This window comes from Sesamum indicum, linkage group LG2 (genome assembly GCF_000512975.1).
Source record: "Sesamum indicum cultivar Zhongzhi No. 13 linkage group LG2, S_indicum_v1.0, whole genome shotgun sequence".
In the NCBI taxonomy this organism is placed as follows: Eukaryota; Viridiplantae; Streptophyta; class Magnoliopsida; order Lamiales; family Pedaliaceae; genus Sesamum; species Sesamum indicum.
The window spans coordinates 15,240,559-15,260,604 of NC_026146.1; the positions used below are offsets into that span (position 1 = coordinate 15,240,559).

The 20,046-nt window shown below is 33.3% G+C and overlaps 2 protein-coding genes across 4 annotated transcripts in view; both read left to right on the top strand.

The window, feature by feature from the left end:
* Positions 1–4,032, top strand: part of LOC105156249 — a 4,811-nt gene extending 779 nt beyond the window's left edge. Inside the window, exon 2 of the mRNA XM_011072324.2 lies at positions 2,218–4,032. Coding sequence (XP_011070626.1) covers positions 2,218–3,774 — 1,557 coding nt within the window. The 3' untranslated portion in view covers positions 3,775–4,032. The remainder of the gene's footprint in view (positions 1–2,217) is intronic.
* LOC105156250 (mitogen-activated protein kinase 9-like) lies at positions 5,760–12,691 on the top strand. Of its 3 annotated transcripts, XM_011072325.2 has the most exons (12): positions 5,772–6,238; positions 6,494–6,578; positions 8,494–8,902; positions 8,984–9,111; positions 9,276–9,335; positions 10,454–10,603; positions 10,748–10,903; positions 11,012–11,149; positions 11,238–11,311; positions 11,793–11,891; positions 11,981–12,242; positions 12,379–12,691. In XM_011072325.2, the coding sequence occupies exons 2-12, from the start codon at positions 6,570–6,572 to the stop codon at positions 12,382–12,384; spliced, it is 1,491 nt and encodes a 496-aa protein (XP_011070627.1). In that variant the 5' UTR covers positions 5,772–6,238; positions 6,494–6,569; the 3' UTR covers positions 12,385–12,691. The 3 variants fall into 3 exon arrangements, 2 of the variants coding, with proteins under 2 accessions (XP_011070627.1, XP_020547628.1); XR_002286601.1 differs by lacking the exon at positions 12,379–12,691 and having other exon boundaries at positions 5,760–6,238; positions 11,231–11,311; positions 11,981–12,031; XM_020691969.1 differs by lacking the exon at positions 5,772–6,238 and having other exon boundaries at positions 6,245–6,578.

The window sequence follows — 20,046 nt, forward strand, 5'->3', positions numbered from 1 at the left end:
GGTACCTAATTGGGGAGTTTCTATTGGTCCAGGAGTAGCTCTGTGAGGATTTAGAAGGTAAGGAGTATAAATCATAGCACTTGGAAGCCGTCTCAATATTTAATTCTATTCATTTTAATTTAGGCCTTGATCTAGCTTCTTTTGGAGTTATTGCGCCCTCTCTAGCTCAAAACATTTACTCTACTAGAGCTCACTATGTTCAATCAGCTTAAGACCTTTTCTCATTTTTTTTTTGCTTTGCTGCTATCATATAATGTTTCTTTAATTGTGGAGGCAGAATTTTCTTTCGCTGCATTTGATAATGTTTAAAGAACATTTTGAAAATTTCCTAGCTTCTTTTTGACAAGCTTTAACAAATGTTCGTTACATTTGTTCAGCAGCAGCATTTGAAAAATTTTAATTGATATGCAACATGTTTCTGCAAATGGGATTTAAAGTTTTGCTGATAGAATTTGGAAAATAGTTTACATTTTGATATTTGTCATGGAATCCACTGCTTGCTTATATATGAGGGTAATATTGGGAACTTTAGCTATAGAGCAACTTTCTTCTTTCTCAGGGTGCGGTGGGGGCTTGAGGGGTAAGATTGTTCGGATATTGCATTTCCTTACTAATCATTGCCAATAATTGTTAGAGAGAATACTTGCAATTATACATTTGTAACAAAAAAGAGGATTTTGAACTGTGTTCGAACTGGAAGATAATGCCTGAAAGTGACATTTTTAACATGGAAATAAGGCAGAGTGGTCAAGGGAATATCACTTGGGGGAGAAATTCAATAACTTGATCCTTTGCTTTTTGGTGTTTTCTGATGGCAGAGGATTAGTATTAACACCTCATAAAGCAAGCGGGAAGCATTAAAAACATATGAATTTGATGTTTCTCCCTTCTTGTTTGAGTTTAGAATGTTAAAATGCAGAGCGTTGGTTGATATCGCATTGGATTCTTTTGGTAAGGAATCTAGTGCTATATATCGATGTAGTTATTTAAACTTTATTTGGATACATAGACATCTTTCACTTTTAAGGTGGGACATGAAGTACAAAATGGCTAACGTTTGTTCTCATTCATGCTAATTGGTCACAAAATATCTTTTTGTGAGAATAATTGGTTTTTGTACATTTTTATATAAACATCCCTCTGGGTCCTAACAATAGAATAACATTTAAAGTAAGGATTTGTAAGTTGGAATAAAGCTGAGGGGGCAGCAGCAGAACCATTCTAGTAAAGAAATTGCAAAATTGTTCCCTTTACCTTTTCACGTATTGTGTAATTAAAGATTTATGCTTGAGTTCAGCGTGTCATATTACAATCACCATTGATTAATAATTCCTTCTCATTTCCTTCAGCTCTAGTCAAGAGGGTGAATGTTAAGAACTTCGTATAAATATGGTTGTTGTATTCTTCATTTCCATTCAGTCATTGGATCATATTATCAACTATTTAGCCATACCTTTATCTTGGCACTTTTATTTTATCTGCTTACATCAATGATATGTGGAAGTATAAATTCAAAATACAGAGATGTAAAACTGGGAGCGAATTGAAAAATGGTGTGTTTATGTATATGCACATGCTAACCGAATCATGAACAGTACCGTATGAAAGTATACTTGCTCGAATTTGAGTTTGGTTAACCATAACTACATCAGTCCTACCATTTTGTTTATCTACAATCCTATTAAAACTTTTGTGTCAAACTTAAGGTGGCAACAGAGAACTTTCCCTTTTCTTCCTGTGCTTGTATAGGTTTCTCCCTCAATATACCTGTTCCCATCAAAAGGTTGATCTTTGAAGAGAAAGTAATACAGTCTTGGCGCAAAATCAAACAGATTGTTTAACCTGTACTCTGAAATTGTGATGGTAAAAATGTATACTTGACTGAGTTTCCCAAAATTCATCCTCGGGCAGTTTGTGTAGCAAGAATTCGCTAGTGCTTTGTTTCTTTTTCAATAACTGCCAGGTCTCACAGAAAAATAACTGGTCATTTTGCAAACTCAACAACACAGTGTACACGTTGTATCCAGTATTATTTTCAGCTGTTCTCCATTGCTAAATCAACATAAACGCGTCTCTGTTATTCGTAGCTTGTCTGTGTTATTGATTAGTTTGTTCTATTTGTGTCTCCTAACTTCTTTCAATTATGCACTGCGGGCACTAATAATGATGTCCTGAAGATTTCCAGAAATAAATTCATCATTCCTTTGTACTTGCCAGATGATAGAAAGGGCTCTGCAGGAGTTGAACGATAGAAGGGGTTCGAGTGAGGACTCCATATCACAGTTTCTGGAAAAAGCTTACAATAATTTGCCATGGGCAGACTCGGCATTACTGAAACATCATCTGCAAAAGCTCTATGAATCTGGTGATATTGTCATAACACGTGACAAAAAATATATGCTTGCTGCACAAAATCCAAGTCTGAAGTCGAGTACAAAAGTGAAGAGGAAGTCATCGAGGAGGAAGTGGAGGTGGGACTGGGAGAGGCAGAGAAACTGGCAGCGTAAGAAGCAATTGCTTATGAAAAGAAATCAACAGAAAGGTGAAAAAGTTGAAGTTGTAGAAAAGTGTGGCGAATCTGACGATAAAGAACAACAATTATTTGACCATGGAGTACATAATGAAGATGAGCAAGTCAAGGATGATCAGACTAGGAGACTGGTATCTTGTTATGATGGAGAAAATGGTGCTTGTGGCAATCCCAGCTTTTTGCCCACTGAAGCAAATGAAAAATACTCAGTGGAGGCGAGGCCACAGCAGCAAGAAATTGGCCCATCTGAAGTTGTGGAAGCTGACATTTGGGCTGCACAAACACAAGAGCAGGATGAGAGGCCTGAACCTCCAACTCCTGAAAGGCCTCCTGGTTTTGAATCGATTGGAGTTGAGAATTTACGTCGTACGAACTCATCAGATCTAGCAATAGCAAGCGACAAAGAGTTCTTTGAATCAGCTCGTACATTGAGACAGAAGAGGCGTTGGAGTTTGAGATCTCGAAAACCTAAAGCAGGGTCTATTATTTCTCTAGAACTAGTAACTTCCCTCGATTCAGACGAACATTCTAATCCAGAAAGGCCTCAGAATCTACGAATAGAGAAAATGCATCAAGAAAAACAACAATCAGAACTTGTAAAAGTAGATGATCTTGAAGTAACAGAGTCAGTCAAAGATAGGAAGTTCAAGGGAAAACAGAAATATGGTCGGAGAAGAAAAACAATGTCCAAGCAATCAGAAAATGCTACAGATGCGTCCAAGAACTCATATCAACCTACAGAACTTTGGCCTGAGCATCCTCTTGAGCCATATACAACAACAGATTCAACCGTATTTACTTCAAACCAATCAGAACTTCAATTTCTACGTGAACAAGAACCTAAAGGATTGACCAGAAGACGCAGGAGTCTAAGAGCTCGCCCTGCCAAATATGAAGTCGCTCGAAATGCAAACTTTTTGGACATATCTCGACCACAAGATTGTCGTGAAGATCGTCCAGAAATGGTCTCTAGACATCGGCCCAAAAAGATGGACTACGGGTTGCTAGTCAGTGGTTCTAAGCAGAAGCTGGAGGAGGAGCACAGCAGAAAACGAGGACTTGGAAGATCGGTCAAATGTGATTCTGCCAGGCCTCCGAAAGATGAGACGAAGAGAGCTGACACTAAGGGAGTGCCGTTCATTTCTACTGTTGTACTTGCTCTTGAACAAACAAAGCATCGGCGTCCCGTTAAATCTCCAAAGATCCGAAGATGTTGGAGACGTGCTAAGTCTGATACTGGGTAATACCAGAGCAAGGTGCCTGTAGGCTTCGGAAGATGGAGTGGTCGAATGAACATAAACAAACGTGTGAGTTCAGTGTGAAAGGTGGGGATGTCTCCATTGATTTCTTAATTTAATCACATTTGTCTATGAAACCTATGCCCAAGTAACATCATTATCTTGAAAACCATGCATTTTGGTAACAATTTTTTCCTCCATTGATGAACATTCTGTGCATCACCCTTGCGGCTTAATACAGAGGTCCTTTTCTTGTGGAGATCATTGCTGCTATAATTTCTCTCCAGTGGCACAGACATATAGATGATGTGTTGGGGACACTTTTTATTAGGTTGTTTATGATACTTCAACAAATATTTGAAAGGTTACAAAGGTTTGGTATAATTATAAATATTGTTTGAAAAATTACTCGTGTCCCGCATGTTTGATAAAATTACATTACTTCGGGATGTAGGATTAAAATCGTCGACTTTGCTCTTGCTATCTATTTCATTCTTTTGTTTAAAATAATAGAAAATTTGTAATAAAATTAGGTGAACGGAAAATTTTGAATAACTAAAAAGATTTCCACTTAGTTCATAATTTTTTTATAGAAAATTTTAAAAAATAATTATAATTTATAAAGCAACTGTGGTGAAATTCACAACAAAAAAATGAATGAAAATGTAATAGAGATTAATGAAATTGAGTTAGTTGTTGATGACTTAAAATTATGCGTATACATAATTATGTTAAATTTTAAGAAAGTTAGTTTTAATTTTATCCTATCTAAAAATTTGAAAAGATTAGAAAAAGAAGTAATAATTGAAAATTAATTATAAAAAAATGGGGGAAAATGAGTTCTCAATTAAGAATTATAGAAGCATATTCCCAGGCAAGCAAATTATCAAATTGTCACAAGACAACAACTATTTTTTGTTGATAATTAGGGTAACCATCACTTTTGGTCCCTCAATTATACCATTTATTCAAATTTGGTCTATCATATTTTTCTCTCATCAAACTTAGTCCTTCAAATTTTTCTCTCAACAAAACCATTAATTTTAACTGTTAGATAACGGAAAAGTAAAAAATGAAGGAATCTATAAATTTGAGAAACTAAGTTTGATGCGAGAAAAATTTGAGGGACCAAATTTGGATAAATGACATAGTTGAAGGACCAAAAGTGATATTTATCCTTAATAATTAATTAGAGAATTTGATTGTATTTTTATATTAATCATCGTAAATGCACTTGTATAGTATAAATATCGGTTAGTATCCTTAGAAATGAAAGGTTTTGAAAAAAAAGCAAAGAAAACCACATCCTTAAAGTTCGAAAATTGTTCAAATGTAAATTAAATTGCTGGATATACTTTTTTTGCAATATCGTCCTAATAATGTATCTTAATCCTTGATCATTCATGTTGGAGAATGGCTGCGTGTCTGTATAAAATTTGGATAAGTTACATTTGGCTTTTTTGAAACTTTTTAAAATTATAATTACTTTTTTATTATTTAAAAAATTATAGATACCCACATATTAACAGTCGTCTAATAAAATTTCATTATCGAAATAATTATTTTTAATTCCATGTGATAATCTACCAAAATAGTTATTTTTAATGCGTCAAATAATTTTAAAAGAGTATTTATAATTTTAAATAATAAAAATATATTTATAATTATAATAAATTTTTGAGAAAGCTACCATTAAAATTTCAAGAATTATAATACCACTTCATATCTTGTCATTGAATGACAGGTAGAAAAATTCAGAGAACTTTGATAGAGAGACATGCAAATTAATTATATATATATTATGATTACGGTAATGCAGCTCCACTAATATTAATTAAAGAGAACTTAGATAGAGAGACATGCAAATTAATTATATATATATTATGATTACGGTAATGCAGCTCCACTAATATTAATTAAATTATCAACAAATAAGAACAATAATATATCAAATGTCCAAGTTTTATTCTCCAAAGACGTTCTTGGGTGGAAGTTCAGAGAATTTAGTCGAAGGAGAGTCTTCATCGACGAACGTCAGCCCCACCTCTCTCTCTCTCTCTCTCTCTCTATATATATATATATATATATATCACAGACTCACACACATTCGGGTGTGTGTCGGGGGCTGCAGTACGCGGTGGCTAGATTCGGTGATGATAAGATAAAGACCCACATTCCAACGAACACTGACTGTTCTTATATTTAATGCGACTCTCTGTCGTGTACTCCAACTCATAGTATTATTCTATTTTAGGGGCATTGGATATTGACCATTTCCATCACCCTCACGCTCCATCGGCGTCTTTCCCTCACCGGTTTTTGTGGGTTCTTTCCAATTCGAATGTTTGACTGATTTGTAAGCCACCGATTACTCAGAATTTGACGTAGATAGAAATCCCTACCCATCTCGCAGAAGATAACGACAAGCTCGCGGACAAATAGGGGGAAGATGTTTGAAATCATTTTACAGGTGATGTATCTGGATAAAGATTATTGAAGTGTTCAATTCTCTTCTATGGTAATTGGTAGATCACCGCCCTGGGAGTAAGAAAAAGAAATTCTTGATAGGATTTAAGCATTATATATAACCAGGGAATGTTGACGTTTCTATACTGCCCTTTCGTGCATTAAGAAGTCTTGTGCTCAATGTCAACTATATTTTATTCGAAGGGGTCATTTAATTGAAGTACTACTTAAATGGGGTTGTGAAAATTGCTTTGATCAGTGCATTTTTAGCTTTCATCATCTCGAGGAGGATATCCAGTAACCGCCCAAGTTCGTCTTTGGAACGATTTGTTCAAATGGTTCAGGTAAGCATCTAAATTCCATTGATTAGCTGAGTAATGGGTTATATTTTCTTTTTAGTTTGTGGTGTAGTTGATGATCAACTTATTGTTAAGTTGCATTCGAATTATGTTTTGGAAGTTCAGTTGTCTTCCCTGCGGTCTGGTACGGAAAGCAGAGGTCTTGGCTGCAAGTGTAGGGATTCATCTTTGACAAAACTTGATTTCTGAAGAAAAAGTAAGAAATATAAGTTTAAAAAAATGAATTAAGGCGTGTGATTTGATCAGCTGGTTTGTAGGGGAAGAAAAAATTTGATGATTAATATTTGATGCGACATGTCATTTTTCTGGTTTAGGATAGGTGAGGGATGATCTTTGAAAATTTAGGGCATTAAAGGGTTTAGGGTAGGTAAAGAAATTAATGAGACATAAGATCTAGGGAAGTTTTCTGAGTATGCTAAATAAACATGAGTTTTCGAGAAAAAAATAATTGAAACATAATTTCTGGAATGAGGAGACCGTCCAAGCACAAACCATTTTTTTTTGCCTCCTGGTTTTTGTTGGTTGTGGGCTGACTATTTTTCTCTCTCTCTGTGTTCATGTTTAAACAACCTGTAAGTAAAGATAATCATCAACCTCAGTTGTCTTTCCATGCGGTTCATTGCTAATTCTTCATCATGTTCCACTCTTGGCATTATACTAGTCCACAGTTTTATTTTCTTTACAATGGTTACTTTTCTTAGTTCAGCATTTATAAATATTTCATATGATGCAATATGAGATATTCTTGTTCTGTTATTCTATTGCAAAATCCTGCCTGAATCATGAAATTGCTTGACATGTTTTCTTTAATTGACTAGGAAATTTTATTTGTTTGGTTTGATTTGATCATGCTGCTCCAGGTCATCTATTTTTCCATAATGTATGTATTATTATTAAGTTCCTAGTCTGATAAGAACTTTTCTAATCTTGGCCTTACTCTTGGTTTTTGGCTGTTCTCAGCTTGTGCATGTGCTGAATCTCTGCTACTTGATTTTATGACACTTGCTGAAGATATGCTCCAGATATAGTTGTGTAGTATAACTGACTTAAACTTTTTTTAGTTGGTAGTTATCTGGGGCAGGGGATTTATTTGTAGGATGTAAAAGAGAGGTGTGTGGTGATGGTTAAGACTCTTTATTCCTTTCCATTTCTTACCATCTCATTTCACTCATTTGAATTCACTTTGTTAAAACTCATTTTGCTAATTGAAACAACTTTTGGACAAAAGTCGTTGTTATCCATTTTTGCCTGTGTTCCCCATCGACCTCATTGATAGTAATATATATGGTCTTTTTGGGTATTGGAATGTTTTGGAGTGCTATTTTGTAAACATGGTTAATCTAATTTTGACTTACAAATGGGTGAATTTGTGTTTGTGTTTATAATAACCAGCGCTTCCTAGTATTTGTTTTCTGACTTTTGTTTAAAAGAGCATTGACATGTAAGTTAGATATTGTTGCTATCATAAAATTCACTTCAGCGCAAACTTATCCATATGCTCATAATATTTTCAAATTTTAAGTTAACAAAGCTGAAGTTCTGTTACTGAAGTCAATGACTATGGCCTGTCTCGTCTCCAAGCACTCATCAATCCGATGATCAAGAAAGATTCTTCTTTATTGATTTTATGGTGACTAAATTCTCAATCTGCTAAGCGTTCATTATTTGGCACTGAGAGTCATGTGTGTTCCAGGAAAACTTTACCACTTAAGAAGAACCTTCTTACTGGAAAATTAAGCTATATGCAAGATGAGACACCAATATTTGCAGATACCTTATGATAGAAATCATTTTCCTTTCCATCTCTACTAGTTACTACTGAAGTGCATGTTTCTCCTCCTTCAATATTAGTTGCATATTCTCGAAGAGTAAGTGGTGTTATTTCTTTTTGACATGTCAGAACATGCCATTCAAAGGCTTCTTCACGGAATACGGTGAGGCAAATTTGTACGAAATCCAAGAGGTTGTTGGTAAGGGAAGCTATGGTGTTGTGGCTGCTGCAGTTGATACTCACACAGGAGAAAAGGTAGCTATAAAGAAGATCAATGATATTTTTGAGCATGTCTCTGAAGCCACTCGCATTCTTAGAGAGATCAAGCTCCTTCGGTTACTTCGGCACCCAGATATTGTGGAAATAAAGCATATTATGTTGCCTCCATGTCGGAGAGAATTCAAGGATATATACATTGTTTTTGAGTTGATGGAGACAGATCTCCATCATGTAATAAAGACAAATGATGATCTCACTCCTGGGCATCATCAATTTTTTTTGTATCAGTTGCTTCGAGCTTTAAAATATATACATTCAGGCAGGACTTTTCTTTAACGTTTCTACAGTTTATTTCTCCTGTTTATAAAGTAATGTGACATCCTATTTTTTCCTTTTGCAGCACATGTTTTCCACCGGGATTTAAAACCCAAAAACATCCTTGCTAATGCGGACTGCAAGTTGAAGATTTGTGATTTTGGGCTAGCTCGTGCATCATTCGGTGATGCCCCATCCGCTGTTTTTTGGACTGTATGTGACTTGTGCAGTAATCTTATGAAGGATTCATACTCAATCCTCTCTAATCATTTTTAATATTTTCTCCTAGTATGCGGAGCACTCCACTAAATATTGTTGTTTATGATAATTGTTAACTATCAATGTTGTACTTTGACTGAAATGTTGTTTATCTATAGGACTATGTCGCCACGCGGTGGTATCGTGCTCCTGAACTTTGTGGTTCATTTTTCTCGAGAGTAAGTTACCATATATGGCTTTAGAGTTTTCACATACAATGTTTGAGCTTATTCGTTGATGGTTATGGTCTGTATCATCATAATTGGTGCTGAGGCTCTGATCAAGTCTTGCTATGGAATTTTATATGTCTCTATAGATAAAAGTAGTGGTCTGGTTGTCATGGCTGGTTATTTGTTATGCGATCTCTTCATTAACTTGATTCCCTTTCCAAACCTTATTGACAATTGAGTACGATCTTAATGTTTCAAACCCATCAAACTGTAATTTCAGTACTGAAAAACCACATAATATTCAAAACGTTCAAGTTATCCACTTGATAAGTAATGTGTTGATTTTATTGTTTCGCTGTTTATATCTTTGCAACCCTGGGTTTGATTCGAAGCAGGGAAAAAAGTGCAAGTTGTTTGAACAGTGTTTAACAATTTGCTGATAAAAGAACAAGTCTGTTGAATTGTGTTCCCCCAATGGTAGTGCAATTTCTGTTTTGCTTTGGCTCCAGTGATCAAAATTTGCTTAAAGGTTCTTTAGCAACAACCTTCTTTCTCTAATGTCGGTCTGATGATTATGAAAATCAAGGATATATATGTTTAACATATCCAATGGAGGATTATTATCTCCTTGTTGCCATAATTATGAGAAAAGGAAATTCGTCCCTTCTTAGTATATTTTATGATTCCTGTTGTATACTGTCTCTACAGTAGTCCCAGTCAGGAAAATGCTAAAGACATGTATTTTTTCGATTTCTCTCCAACATTGTGACAATGTCTAGAAGGGGCTATCTTTGGACCATATCTTCCCTTCATTCTCTCTTTGATACATGTCAAACTTGAAAGTCGTTTACCTGTCAGAATTCTGTGAATGACTTCCTGAAAATTAGTTGATTGCCTGTCACTTCAAGTAAATTTGAAATAATCCCTTCATTTACTGCAATCTTGAAATCTCTTTGCAACTTTAATACTCAGGCCATTCCAGACGCACAGAAAGGTTCTTTCACACAAAACCTACTTCTCTAAATGCCCAATCTGAATGAAGAATATCGTGGAGTTTGTTCTTTTAGCACAAAATGATCCATGGAAAACTTTTATAGCAGATTTCCTAAAACTTGTGTGTTTTGCAGTACACCCCAGCTATTGATATCTGGAGCATAGGGTGTATATTTGCAGAAATGCTTACCGGTGAACCTTTGTTTCCTGGGAAAAATGTGGTTGATCAATTGGATCTCATAACTGATCTTCTGGGAACGCCTTCTCCTGAAGCCATTTCAAGGGTTTGTTCCTACCATCACCATTATTATTAACTTATGGGTTAGAAAATCCCTGTTTCTTATAGAAACTTTAGATTTTCACCAGGTTCTTTTAACTTAATTGTTGGTCAGAACTTATAAGCTGGCAAGTTGGTTTTTTTGTGCTAGATCCCAAATGAAAAAGCACGAAGATATTTGAGCAGCATGAGAAAGAAAGAGCCTATTCCTCTGTCACAAAAGTTCCCAAATATTGATCCTTTGGCTCTCAGGTTACTTGAGCGCTTAATTGCTTTTGATCCCAAGGATCGTCCATCTGCTGAAGAAGTAAGATTGAGTATGGTCAAGCTTTAAGTTCCAAGAGATCGTCTAATTTGATTTCAATTATTTTAAGATGCAACCGTCTAGATTTTAACGACTAATATCACACTACAGGCATTGGCAGATCCATATTTTTATGGGTTGGCAAATGTGGAAGATGAGCCATCAACTCAGGCAATTTCAAAAATTGAGTTTGAGTTTGAAAGGAGGACGTTGACAAAAGATGATGTGAGGGAGCTAATATACAGAGAGGTATGAAATCACTAGTTATGTGTTGTGAATGATGTTATTATCCTTTGCATTAGCTGTTACTTACTTTGGATCTTAATTAAGCCAACAGATCTTGGAGTATCATCCCCAAATGCTCCAGGAGTACCTTCATGGTGTGGATCAGATTCACTTCATGTATCCAAGGTCTGGCAAGAGATCCTTATTAAATCCAGTTTTATATAAATTTTTCGTACTACTTTCTTCCCCATCCATCAACAGATTCCTGATGTATCCATTTTCAGTCGACTTTTTCTCTGTTCATAGTCCCCCAACACTTCAAATTGGATACTAATATCACTCTGATATCTGTTTACTACTCACAGCTTCCATTTTTTGTCCAAAATAAAAAATAAAAAAAGAAAAAGGTTATAATGGTGAGATGGTCTATCTTCTAGTATCAGTATACAGACGTCTTTTCTATGATGATCTGTGAACACTTTCCGTTCTACTGGGTAATTTGCTAATAACATTTTGCTTTGATCTCTGTGTATAGCATGCATACTAGATCTGTTTCAGTTTGCAAATTTTTCTGTTAAAGTGACTGTGCATCTCTTTCCTATCCGCTATCAGCTATACCTCAGAATATCATGGCCTGCTATTTATATTATACTCTATGATATTTCAGCGGAGTTCACCAATTTAAGCAACAATTTATCTGCCTTGAGGGGCGCCACAGTAAAGTAGACAGAACTCCATTGCTAAGGCGCTATGCCTCCTTGCCAAGGTAAACTTTTCCTGATGATGATGCCGTGATCTTCATTTTAAGCTTCTTACGACATTAATGGTGTAAAACCCATGCCTTTTCTCATGCAGGGAACGTGTTTGTTCACCCATGGATGAGGATCTCGACCAGAGCACTAAATCTAAAAATCAAACCTTGCTTGCCATACGACATCCATGCCTCCCTAGCCCCAAGAAATCGCGGGATATCAAGGGATCAGGAGTTACTAATTCTAGTACAAAAGCTAGACAAGGTGGCTGTACGATAGCAAGCTACAATGCACGTTGCTTGCCGAGAAGTGCGAGCATTAGTGCTTCCATGTGCATAGGTATAGAAGGAGCATACTACTGTGAGGTAAGCATTTCCTTTATTTTGACTACTGTTGTTGCCGTAACTGCATAACCTATAGTTTAAAACCTTAAGACACTGATAACAAAGAGCTTGATATGTAATTCCTCTTCTGCGTTGTTGCTTCTTTCTGGCTGAACAGGTTTAAATTAATGGATTACGTTCCTGCTTCTAATATCTGACGATCAAACTCAACAGCCATATGCTCGCGAATTAGGGAACAGAATGTCACAGAAGTCACGGAGGACAATGGCCAGGTAGAATGATAACATTCGACTTTACATGCGAAGGTTCTTGATTTATGCCCTGCCTGGATTGATCTTCATGTCCTTTTCGTTTACGAGTAAAATGTTGCTACCATCTTGTTTATACTGCGACATTGAATTATGAATGGCTTTCACAATTAGTTCTCATGCCTCCAACGCCAATTAAAGAGCGAAAGATCTTTTATCACATTTTCGTGACTCATTTTCGACGACGCGCCAATGCATCTTATTTTTTAAAATTATAAGTTTAATCTAATTATATTTTTTAATCATTGAAAGTGATACATGTTAATGATATATTAGTTTAACAGCAACGTACGACACCAAAAGTACACATTACTTTAATTCGTAATATGATAAATTAAAACTGCTTTAGCCAAAAAACAATAGTGCACAAAAAGGAGATATTTAAGTGGGAAGATAAATGGAATAAAATATAGTTGAAGGAAAATTGTGCTTATGGATGAAAAGATAAATAAAGAGTGAATATGAGAATTTGAGTCATATATTTTTGCTTTTTCACTCAACCGAACTAATAAATTATAGTAAATTCATCTAAAATAGATATTTGATTATAACAAATTCATCTAGAATAAATACTTGCACGTGTGGTGGAAATTTAAATTAATATTTTTATACTTATCATAAAATCTCAATTTTAATCAGTATCGGATTGATATGCCACATACTTCTTGATCATAAAATGAACACATAGTTGCTTCAAAATTTTGGATTATATTTTGGAATGTTATAAAATAAACTCTAATTTTTTAAATATAACCATCTCCTATATTTAATTTAAAGAAAAGAAAAATAATATTTTTCGTTTAGTAACTTAAATCTGTTATACTTTTGGTTTTATTGATTACGATTTAATTCTTTAACTTCTAAAAAATAGTATTTTTTGACCCACTACACATTTTCTTTAATACTTAATAAAAAAAGCCACGAGGCCGTTAAGTTTTCAACTGTTTACATAACCATCATATGATTTTTTTTTGTTAAATATTTAAAAAAAAAAGAGAGAGACTCAATGGAATGGAATGTACTATTTTTTTCTAAAGTTATAAAACTAAAAATGATAATCTCATAATCAATAGGACTAAAAATATAAAGGTCCTAAGTTATGAGACGAAATTTGCTACTTCGCCTTAAAGAAACTAATACAATAGCACCAACTCTCCAATAAAAATTGTTTGGGTAAATTATAATTACCTGTCATGAAGTTTGGTATAATTATGAATATTCCTCATTATTTAAAAGCCTACAAATACCTCTCTTAATGAAAAATAATTATGTAGCTCATAGATGATGAAGTAGACATTACTACCTTACCTTTATTGATTTTTTTGAAAAAATAAAAAATATAATTTTTTTTTGAAGATATATAAAATAAATAATTTATAGAGCATATCAGCCCATAAAAATATTTTAAAAGATTACAAAATATATGTAAAATTATAATTTATAATTAAAGGGGCATTTCAATCAGTTCACTATAAAATTGAATGAAAATCTAACAAAGAGTAACATAATAAACTCATTGATAGATGAACGTTAAAATTAGAAGAATATCTATAATTTCTCAAACAATAAGGTAATATTTATAATCATATCAAATTTTTAAAAAATAATTGTAATTGAATTTAATTATTTTATATTATAATGATAATATCTACTAAGTAGCAGTAATAATGGACGCTGCTGGTTATCCACGGTACAACAGTAAAATCCCAGCCGTGCACTCCCCCATCCCCATCCATCAATAACTGAAGGAGACAAGTGGGCCCCCTTGTCCCCTACCATGGATGGAACCAGGCCCCACATCGACATGTTTCTCTGTGCCGCACTGCAACCTAATGATACAAAGGTGGGGTCCAGAGTAAGGTAAACTTTACCGGATTTCTCCCCACTCTGCCCCCCCACCCTAATTAACTATGTCCCCCTCCCTCGTGTGCATGTGGGATTTGAGAGATGCAATGTATGTATGTATGTACAACTTTGTATTCCTCACAAAACATATCACACATTTTGATGTGGGGGATAAAGAGTTGTACCCCTTTTGGGGGATTCCGACCTTTCTACTAATCATTCTTTCTTCCAACATTTCATTATGCACTTGTTTTTCTGTCCTCCAATTTTTAATTGCAAATTCCGACATCAAATATGATGTCTCATTTTTGGATGATTCCATAATTTACTATTAAACACGACTTTAATACGAGGGATTTCAAGATATTCAAATAAAACAAAAATTTGTGTACCTTTTAATTAAATTAGATTGCTTTTTATTCTGTCCGACTCCATCACTTAAAATGATCACAACAACCTATCATCTAATGCTTAAACGGTTGAGATAATAATATATCTATGATTCATACTTGATATTATAAATACTCCAGCATTTTGAGGCCGAGACACTTCATTTATTGAGAAGATATTTACTCATTCTCCTTTGATTTAGTACCTGCCAATGTTAAGTATAGGAGTAGGGGTTCATTTTCATAAATCCCCAACACATCCAAATTTGACTACCCTCGAGGTCCTAATAATCCCTGACTCAAACCACTATTTATTAAAACGATATATTTATCTTGATTAGCTATAGATATATGGTGCTACATATAATCAAACACTATTAAATTAAATATTAAATATTAAATAATTTTTCTTTTTAAAAGTGTAAATTTTTAGACAAAGTGATTGCTTGATATCACAGAGTATGTTAAAATATTAAATATTAAATTATTCTAATTACTATTACATTTATTCTAAGATTGATGATGTTCCTCCTTAAATTGTCTACGAGTTGAAAAATTCCATTTGTGATATGAAAGGTAAAGAGACCAATCCATTTTCTATTACATCACTTTGCTGCTTCCATTTGTTGAAATACGTTTGAGTCTAATGATTTATGATGAAAAGCTAAGAAATACGTACGTGTGTTGTACAACTTCAGGACCCAATGTTTTTCTCAATAAAACCTTTTTTCCTTTTTAATTATTGCATGATTGATTGATATACATAACAAAAGGATGGGGGGCCGCATTTAATATATGCTATTTTTTTTGGTTTTTGGCATACTCTTAAACCAAATCAATGGGTAATCACATTGTCCTTCTTGAGGTATATTGTAATTATACATAGATCTTTTATAATTTGAAAATTATGTTTAATATTATTGACTTTGTTTCTGTATGACAAATAAATATTTTACTAGTCAAAATTTATTAAATTTGTTAATATTAGTAAAAAGTTTGAGTCAAAGTTCATATTTATCCCGGATTGACTTATTACTCTCTTATTGCAAATCAAATAAATATTTTATGACCAAAGTATCCATATAAGTATGAGGATATATTTGATAACCTGCATTATTATGTAAAGATGTATCAGAGTAGTTTGGTTAAAAAAGACTTGTTTGGCCTGCAATAAGTTAGTATTAAGTTAATCGGGGTAAAATAAAAATTTATTTAATTTTTTTGTTGATATCAACAAATTTGATGAATTTTGACTAATGGATAGATATACTTGTTAGAAAAAAACAAACGTTAATAATATTGAATGTAATTTTCAAAATTAAAGAGGATTTATGTGTAATTACACCCAACTTAAAAAAACGACAACTTCAAAAACTTTCTTTTTTTTTTAATATTTCATATCCAACTGATATATGATTGATGATTAATTTTTAAAATTTTAAATTTAATTTTGCACACACACTTAAGTGTACTACACATCCTATTTTATAATTAGGACATTGTTCAACATCATAATAGAAGCGCCAATGAAAACCTAGCTCAATTGACGAAATTGAGACCTCATAATTTTAATGTTATGCGTTCGAACGATATCAACGTGTGAGAATGTTATTCTACTTTAATAGTATAAGAGTGCAGTTCTACATTAAATATAGATATAGATATTTGATATTAATAATTATAATCAATTTATTTAATAAATAATGGCTCATCATGTTCAATTTTAAGATATCATAACAAATAATACTACAATATTAATTTCTCAAAAATTTTAAATTAGGAAATTACTTGGAAATTGTTTCACACACTAGATCAATGAAACTTCACATTTCAATGGTCTTGATGCTCATTGGTATGCATAAAAATAGAATGATCCAAAAAGGTTCAAGTAGCTCAGAAAAAGAAGAAAGAAGCGAATAGTACAAGAAGCTCAGGAGGAAGAGAGGAAGCCCAAGATATTCCTCGACTTGGAGGCTTAGGATACATCCCTCAACTCGGATCATGATCAAAGCCTGCCAAAACATTCGGCCTAAAAGACCCATACATATGGCAGCCCACTCTCCCACGTGAGACGTCAGTAGCCACTTGGACCACATCAGCCTTAGCAAAGAAGACCCTCTTAGCGGCTAGGACTCCTTGCAGACGAGGGGTCTCTCTAGACAAAGAGAACTCCTACTAACGCACATCCAACTGCTGATAAGCACGACCTACTCCTTATCCTAACTATTCCAATCAATCTCTACGAACATCTAGGGAGTGAGATAGATCTTTAACTGACGGGGGAACTCCGCTATAAATACAGCCTTGGTCCTTCTAGGCGAGGGACACCTTTCTCACGCCCCTCTTACTCTTTAAACTCCCCTCTCACTCTCTAAAATATCTTTTAAGCTCTCTCTACACATATTATAACATGTTCTTACACTTTTTTATCAATTTTATTCACAATATCTCGACTTTTAATTAAATTCACTTACTTTTCACTTTATTCAATATTCTTAAATCTAATACTAACTTGAGCGTCGGAGTGCTAATATTTTTTTTTGCAAGTCCTCCTTTCAGAATTTGTATTCACTTCGGCCCAAACTTTAAATGATTGTCCAAATTCATTGGATCCATGCGTTTTTTACACGCATCACTCATATTCAAAGCAAGACTTTTACTTTTCAATTAAGAAATTTGGTAAACTTTGTTTTTTCATATATATATATAAAGAAAAATGCAATTTATACCCTGTGATATGAGAAGTGAGCAAAAAAACCTGTAAAAATTTAAATAACAAATCACCCCTTGTATTTTTGGAAAATGAAGCAGATTACCCCCTATCTAAATCATTGATGGGGATAATTTACTTTATTTTTAAAACATAGAGGTATGTAATTTGCTATTCTTTTTGTATAGGAATTTTTTGCTCATTTCACATATCATAAAGGATAAATTGTATTTATCCCTATATATAATTCACAATATCATTCGATACATTTAATTTAAAAAGCTAATTATATACATCAATACTTCCAAATCAAACCATACATATTAAAAAAACAAAGAAACAACAATTCACTATAAAAATAAATACATATTCAAATTTATTGAACTCAAACTTACAATTTTATGATTATAATGTCTCAATATTACCACTCGAATAAGCCCAGAAACGAGCAAAGTTGTTGTTACCGGTAAAAGGGTCGACATACATAATCAATTCAATGTGAACTCAAACACAGGTTTTTGTCTTGAATGATTTCGAAGAAATAAAGAGCCTTCATTAAACTCTTAATTACACACATTTCCTTCTAATCCTACTTACTCTCTAGTCTCTACCTAATTACATGTATATATGTATATATATTATATACAGATTTATCTGTATATATACGATGATCTTCATCACTTCCCATCACACGTGCACCGGAAGCTCCACCATGCTTTTTTTTTTACGTAATTATATCGAAAATAATATTGCCAAACAATGTCAATCCATTTAAATATGCATTTTTACATATATAATCATATATATATATATATCAATTATTAATAACTATAATAGCTAGTAATTAAGTAACAAATACCCTCATTGAAAAATAGATAATGTTCTTGTAGAACTTGAGTTCATTATCTGATAATTTTGAGGCTTCAGCGGCATCACTTTAACTAAATGTTATACGTATAAACTTTAAATAACTAAAAATAGTTGTATCTTAATTTATAATATGCATATGATATATGCGTTATTTATAAATATAAAATTCATATGACTTATATATTTGAAATAAAATATAAAATCAAATAACAATCGGGATCGAATGTCGGGCATACTATCCCTCCTCCTCCTCCTCCTTCCACTTATTATTATAACGGGTTTAAAGCAATTTATGATATTGTAAATGAGCAAATCACCCCTTAATAAAAGATAATAGCAATTTATTTCCATGTGTTTTTTAAAATAAAGCAATTTACTTCCCTGTATGAGGAGGTAAAATGTTTCATTTTGAATACAGGAGGGTAAAATTGCTGCATTTATAAAAACATAAGGAAATAAATTGCTATTTTTTTATAGGAGGGTAATTTGCTCATTTGCAATATTACTAGGGGTTTACTTGCATTTTTTTTTTATTATAGCAAAAAACATTTGTGCCTGGTGGGAGTTTTTTCAGGATTTCCGTCCCTTCTGTGTTAATTAATAAAAAAAAAAAGGTAAAATAACAATAAGAATACCACCAATGATTTCTTATTTGAATGGTGAGATTGAAGTTTAACTATAAAAATATATAAATTTAAATTTTATGAATATAAGCATTTAGAAAGCATAAATAAGAAATAAATACTTGGTTACGATTTTGATTTATGGTGTCCCGTCGTAGGTTGTCTCCAACTTGAAAAAGTGGAACTATTGGTGGACACGGACATACCCACATTTACTCCAATTATAGTCTTCTTTTACCCCATCTAATTAAGAATTGAAATATTGACCAAGAAATAATTTTATTAATTACACACTATTACAGAAAAAGCTGATCAAAATTCAAAAAGATCTAACAGTTTGAGTATTCACTATATTATTTTTTTGGCAATTACTGTTTTCCCTAATTTATTATACTTAAATGGGTGAAAGGGATTTTACTGTTACCGAAAAAACCAAACAAACGACACAAAAAATTAACAATCGTATGTACTTTGCAAATGATCCAAGCTATTTATATAGTACCAAATTTAGTCATTTGGAAAAGCATGGTATCTAACCTACTATACCTTATATATTATGGTACCAAAATTATTTTTTAACAAAATTAAAATATGAAGAAACCAATAGTTGAAAGTTAATTATTCATCTCCAGAAATAATTAATCAATTATGCACCATTATTATCAAGTAAATGTGAGGAGTAGCATGGTAAAATTGTTGAATAAAAAAAAATTGAATCTATTGAGTCCACCCTAATAGGTTTTGTAGCAGGCGTGGAGGGATAGGACATAAAGTGTGCAGGACGGGTTCTGCATCTTTCCCGAAATTGACCAGACGAATCCCAGATCCACCTGAACTCATCTCATACCCGTTCCGTTACCATCTCTACGATAGACAATCAATTACATATTAATTGATAAATGAAATAGGGTACCTCTAGAAGATCATTAAGACTGAAAATTTGTGTGGCTCTTGAGTCAAAACGCTACGGCGAGTCCATCATTTCAGCTACTATTCCCAATTTTATCTTTTAATACTTTATTACTTTAATAAGCCAATTGCAATAACATTTGTTTTCCTTTTGTCAAAAAGCGATAAAGT

Coding starts and splice junctions, on each gene's coding strand:
- LOC105156250 (XM_011072325.2), top strand. Junction 8,903..8,983: donor TTTAAAATATATACATTCAG/GCAGGACTTTTC, acceptor TTCCTTTTGCAG/CACATGTTTTCCACCGGGAT. Junction 11,892..11,980: donor CGCTATGCCTCCTTGCCAAG/GTAAACTTTTCC, acceptor TTTCTCATGCAG/GGAACGTGTTTGTTCACCCA.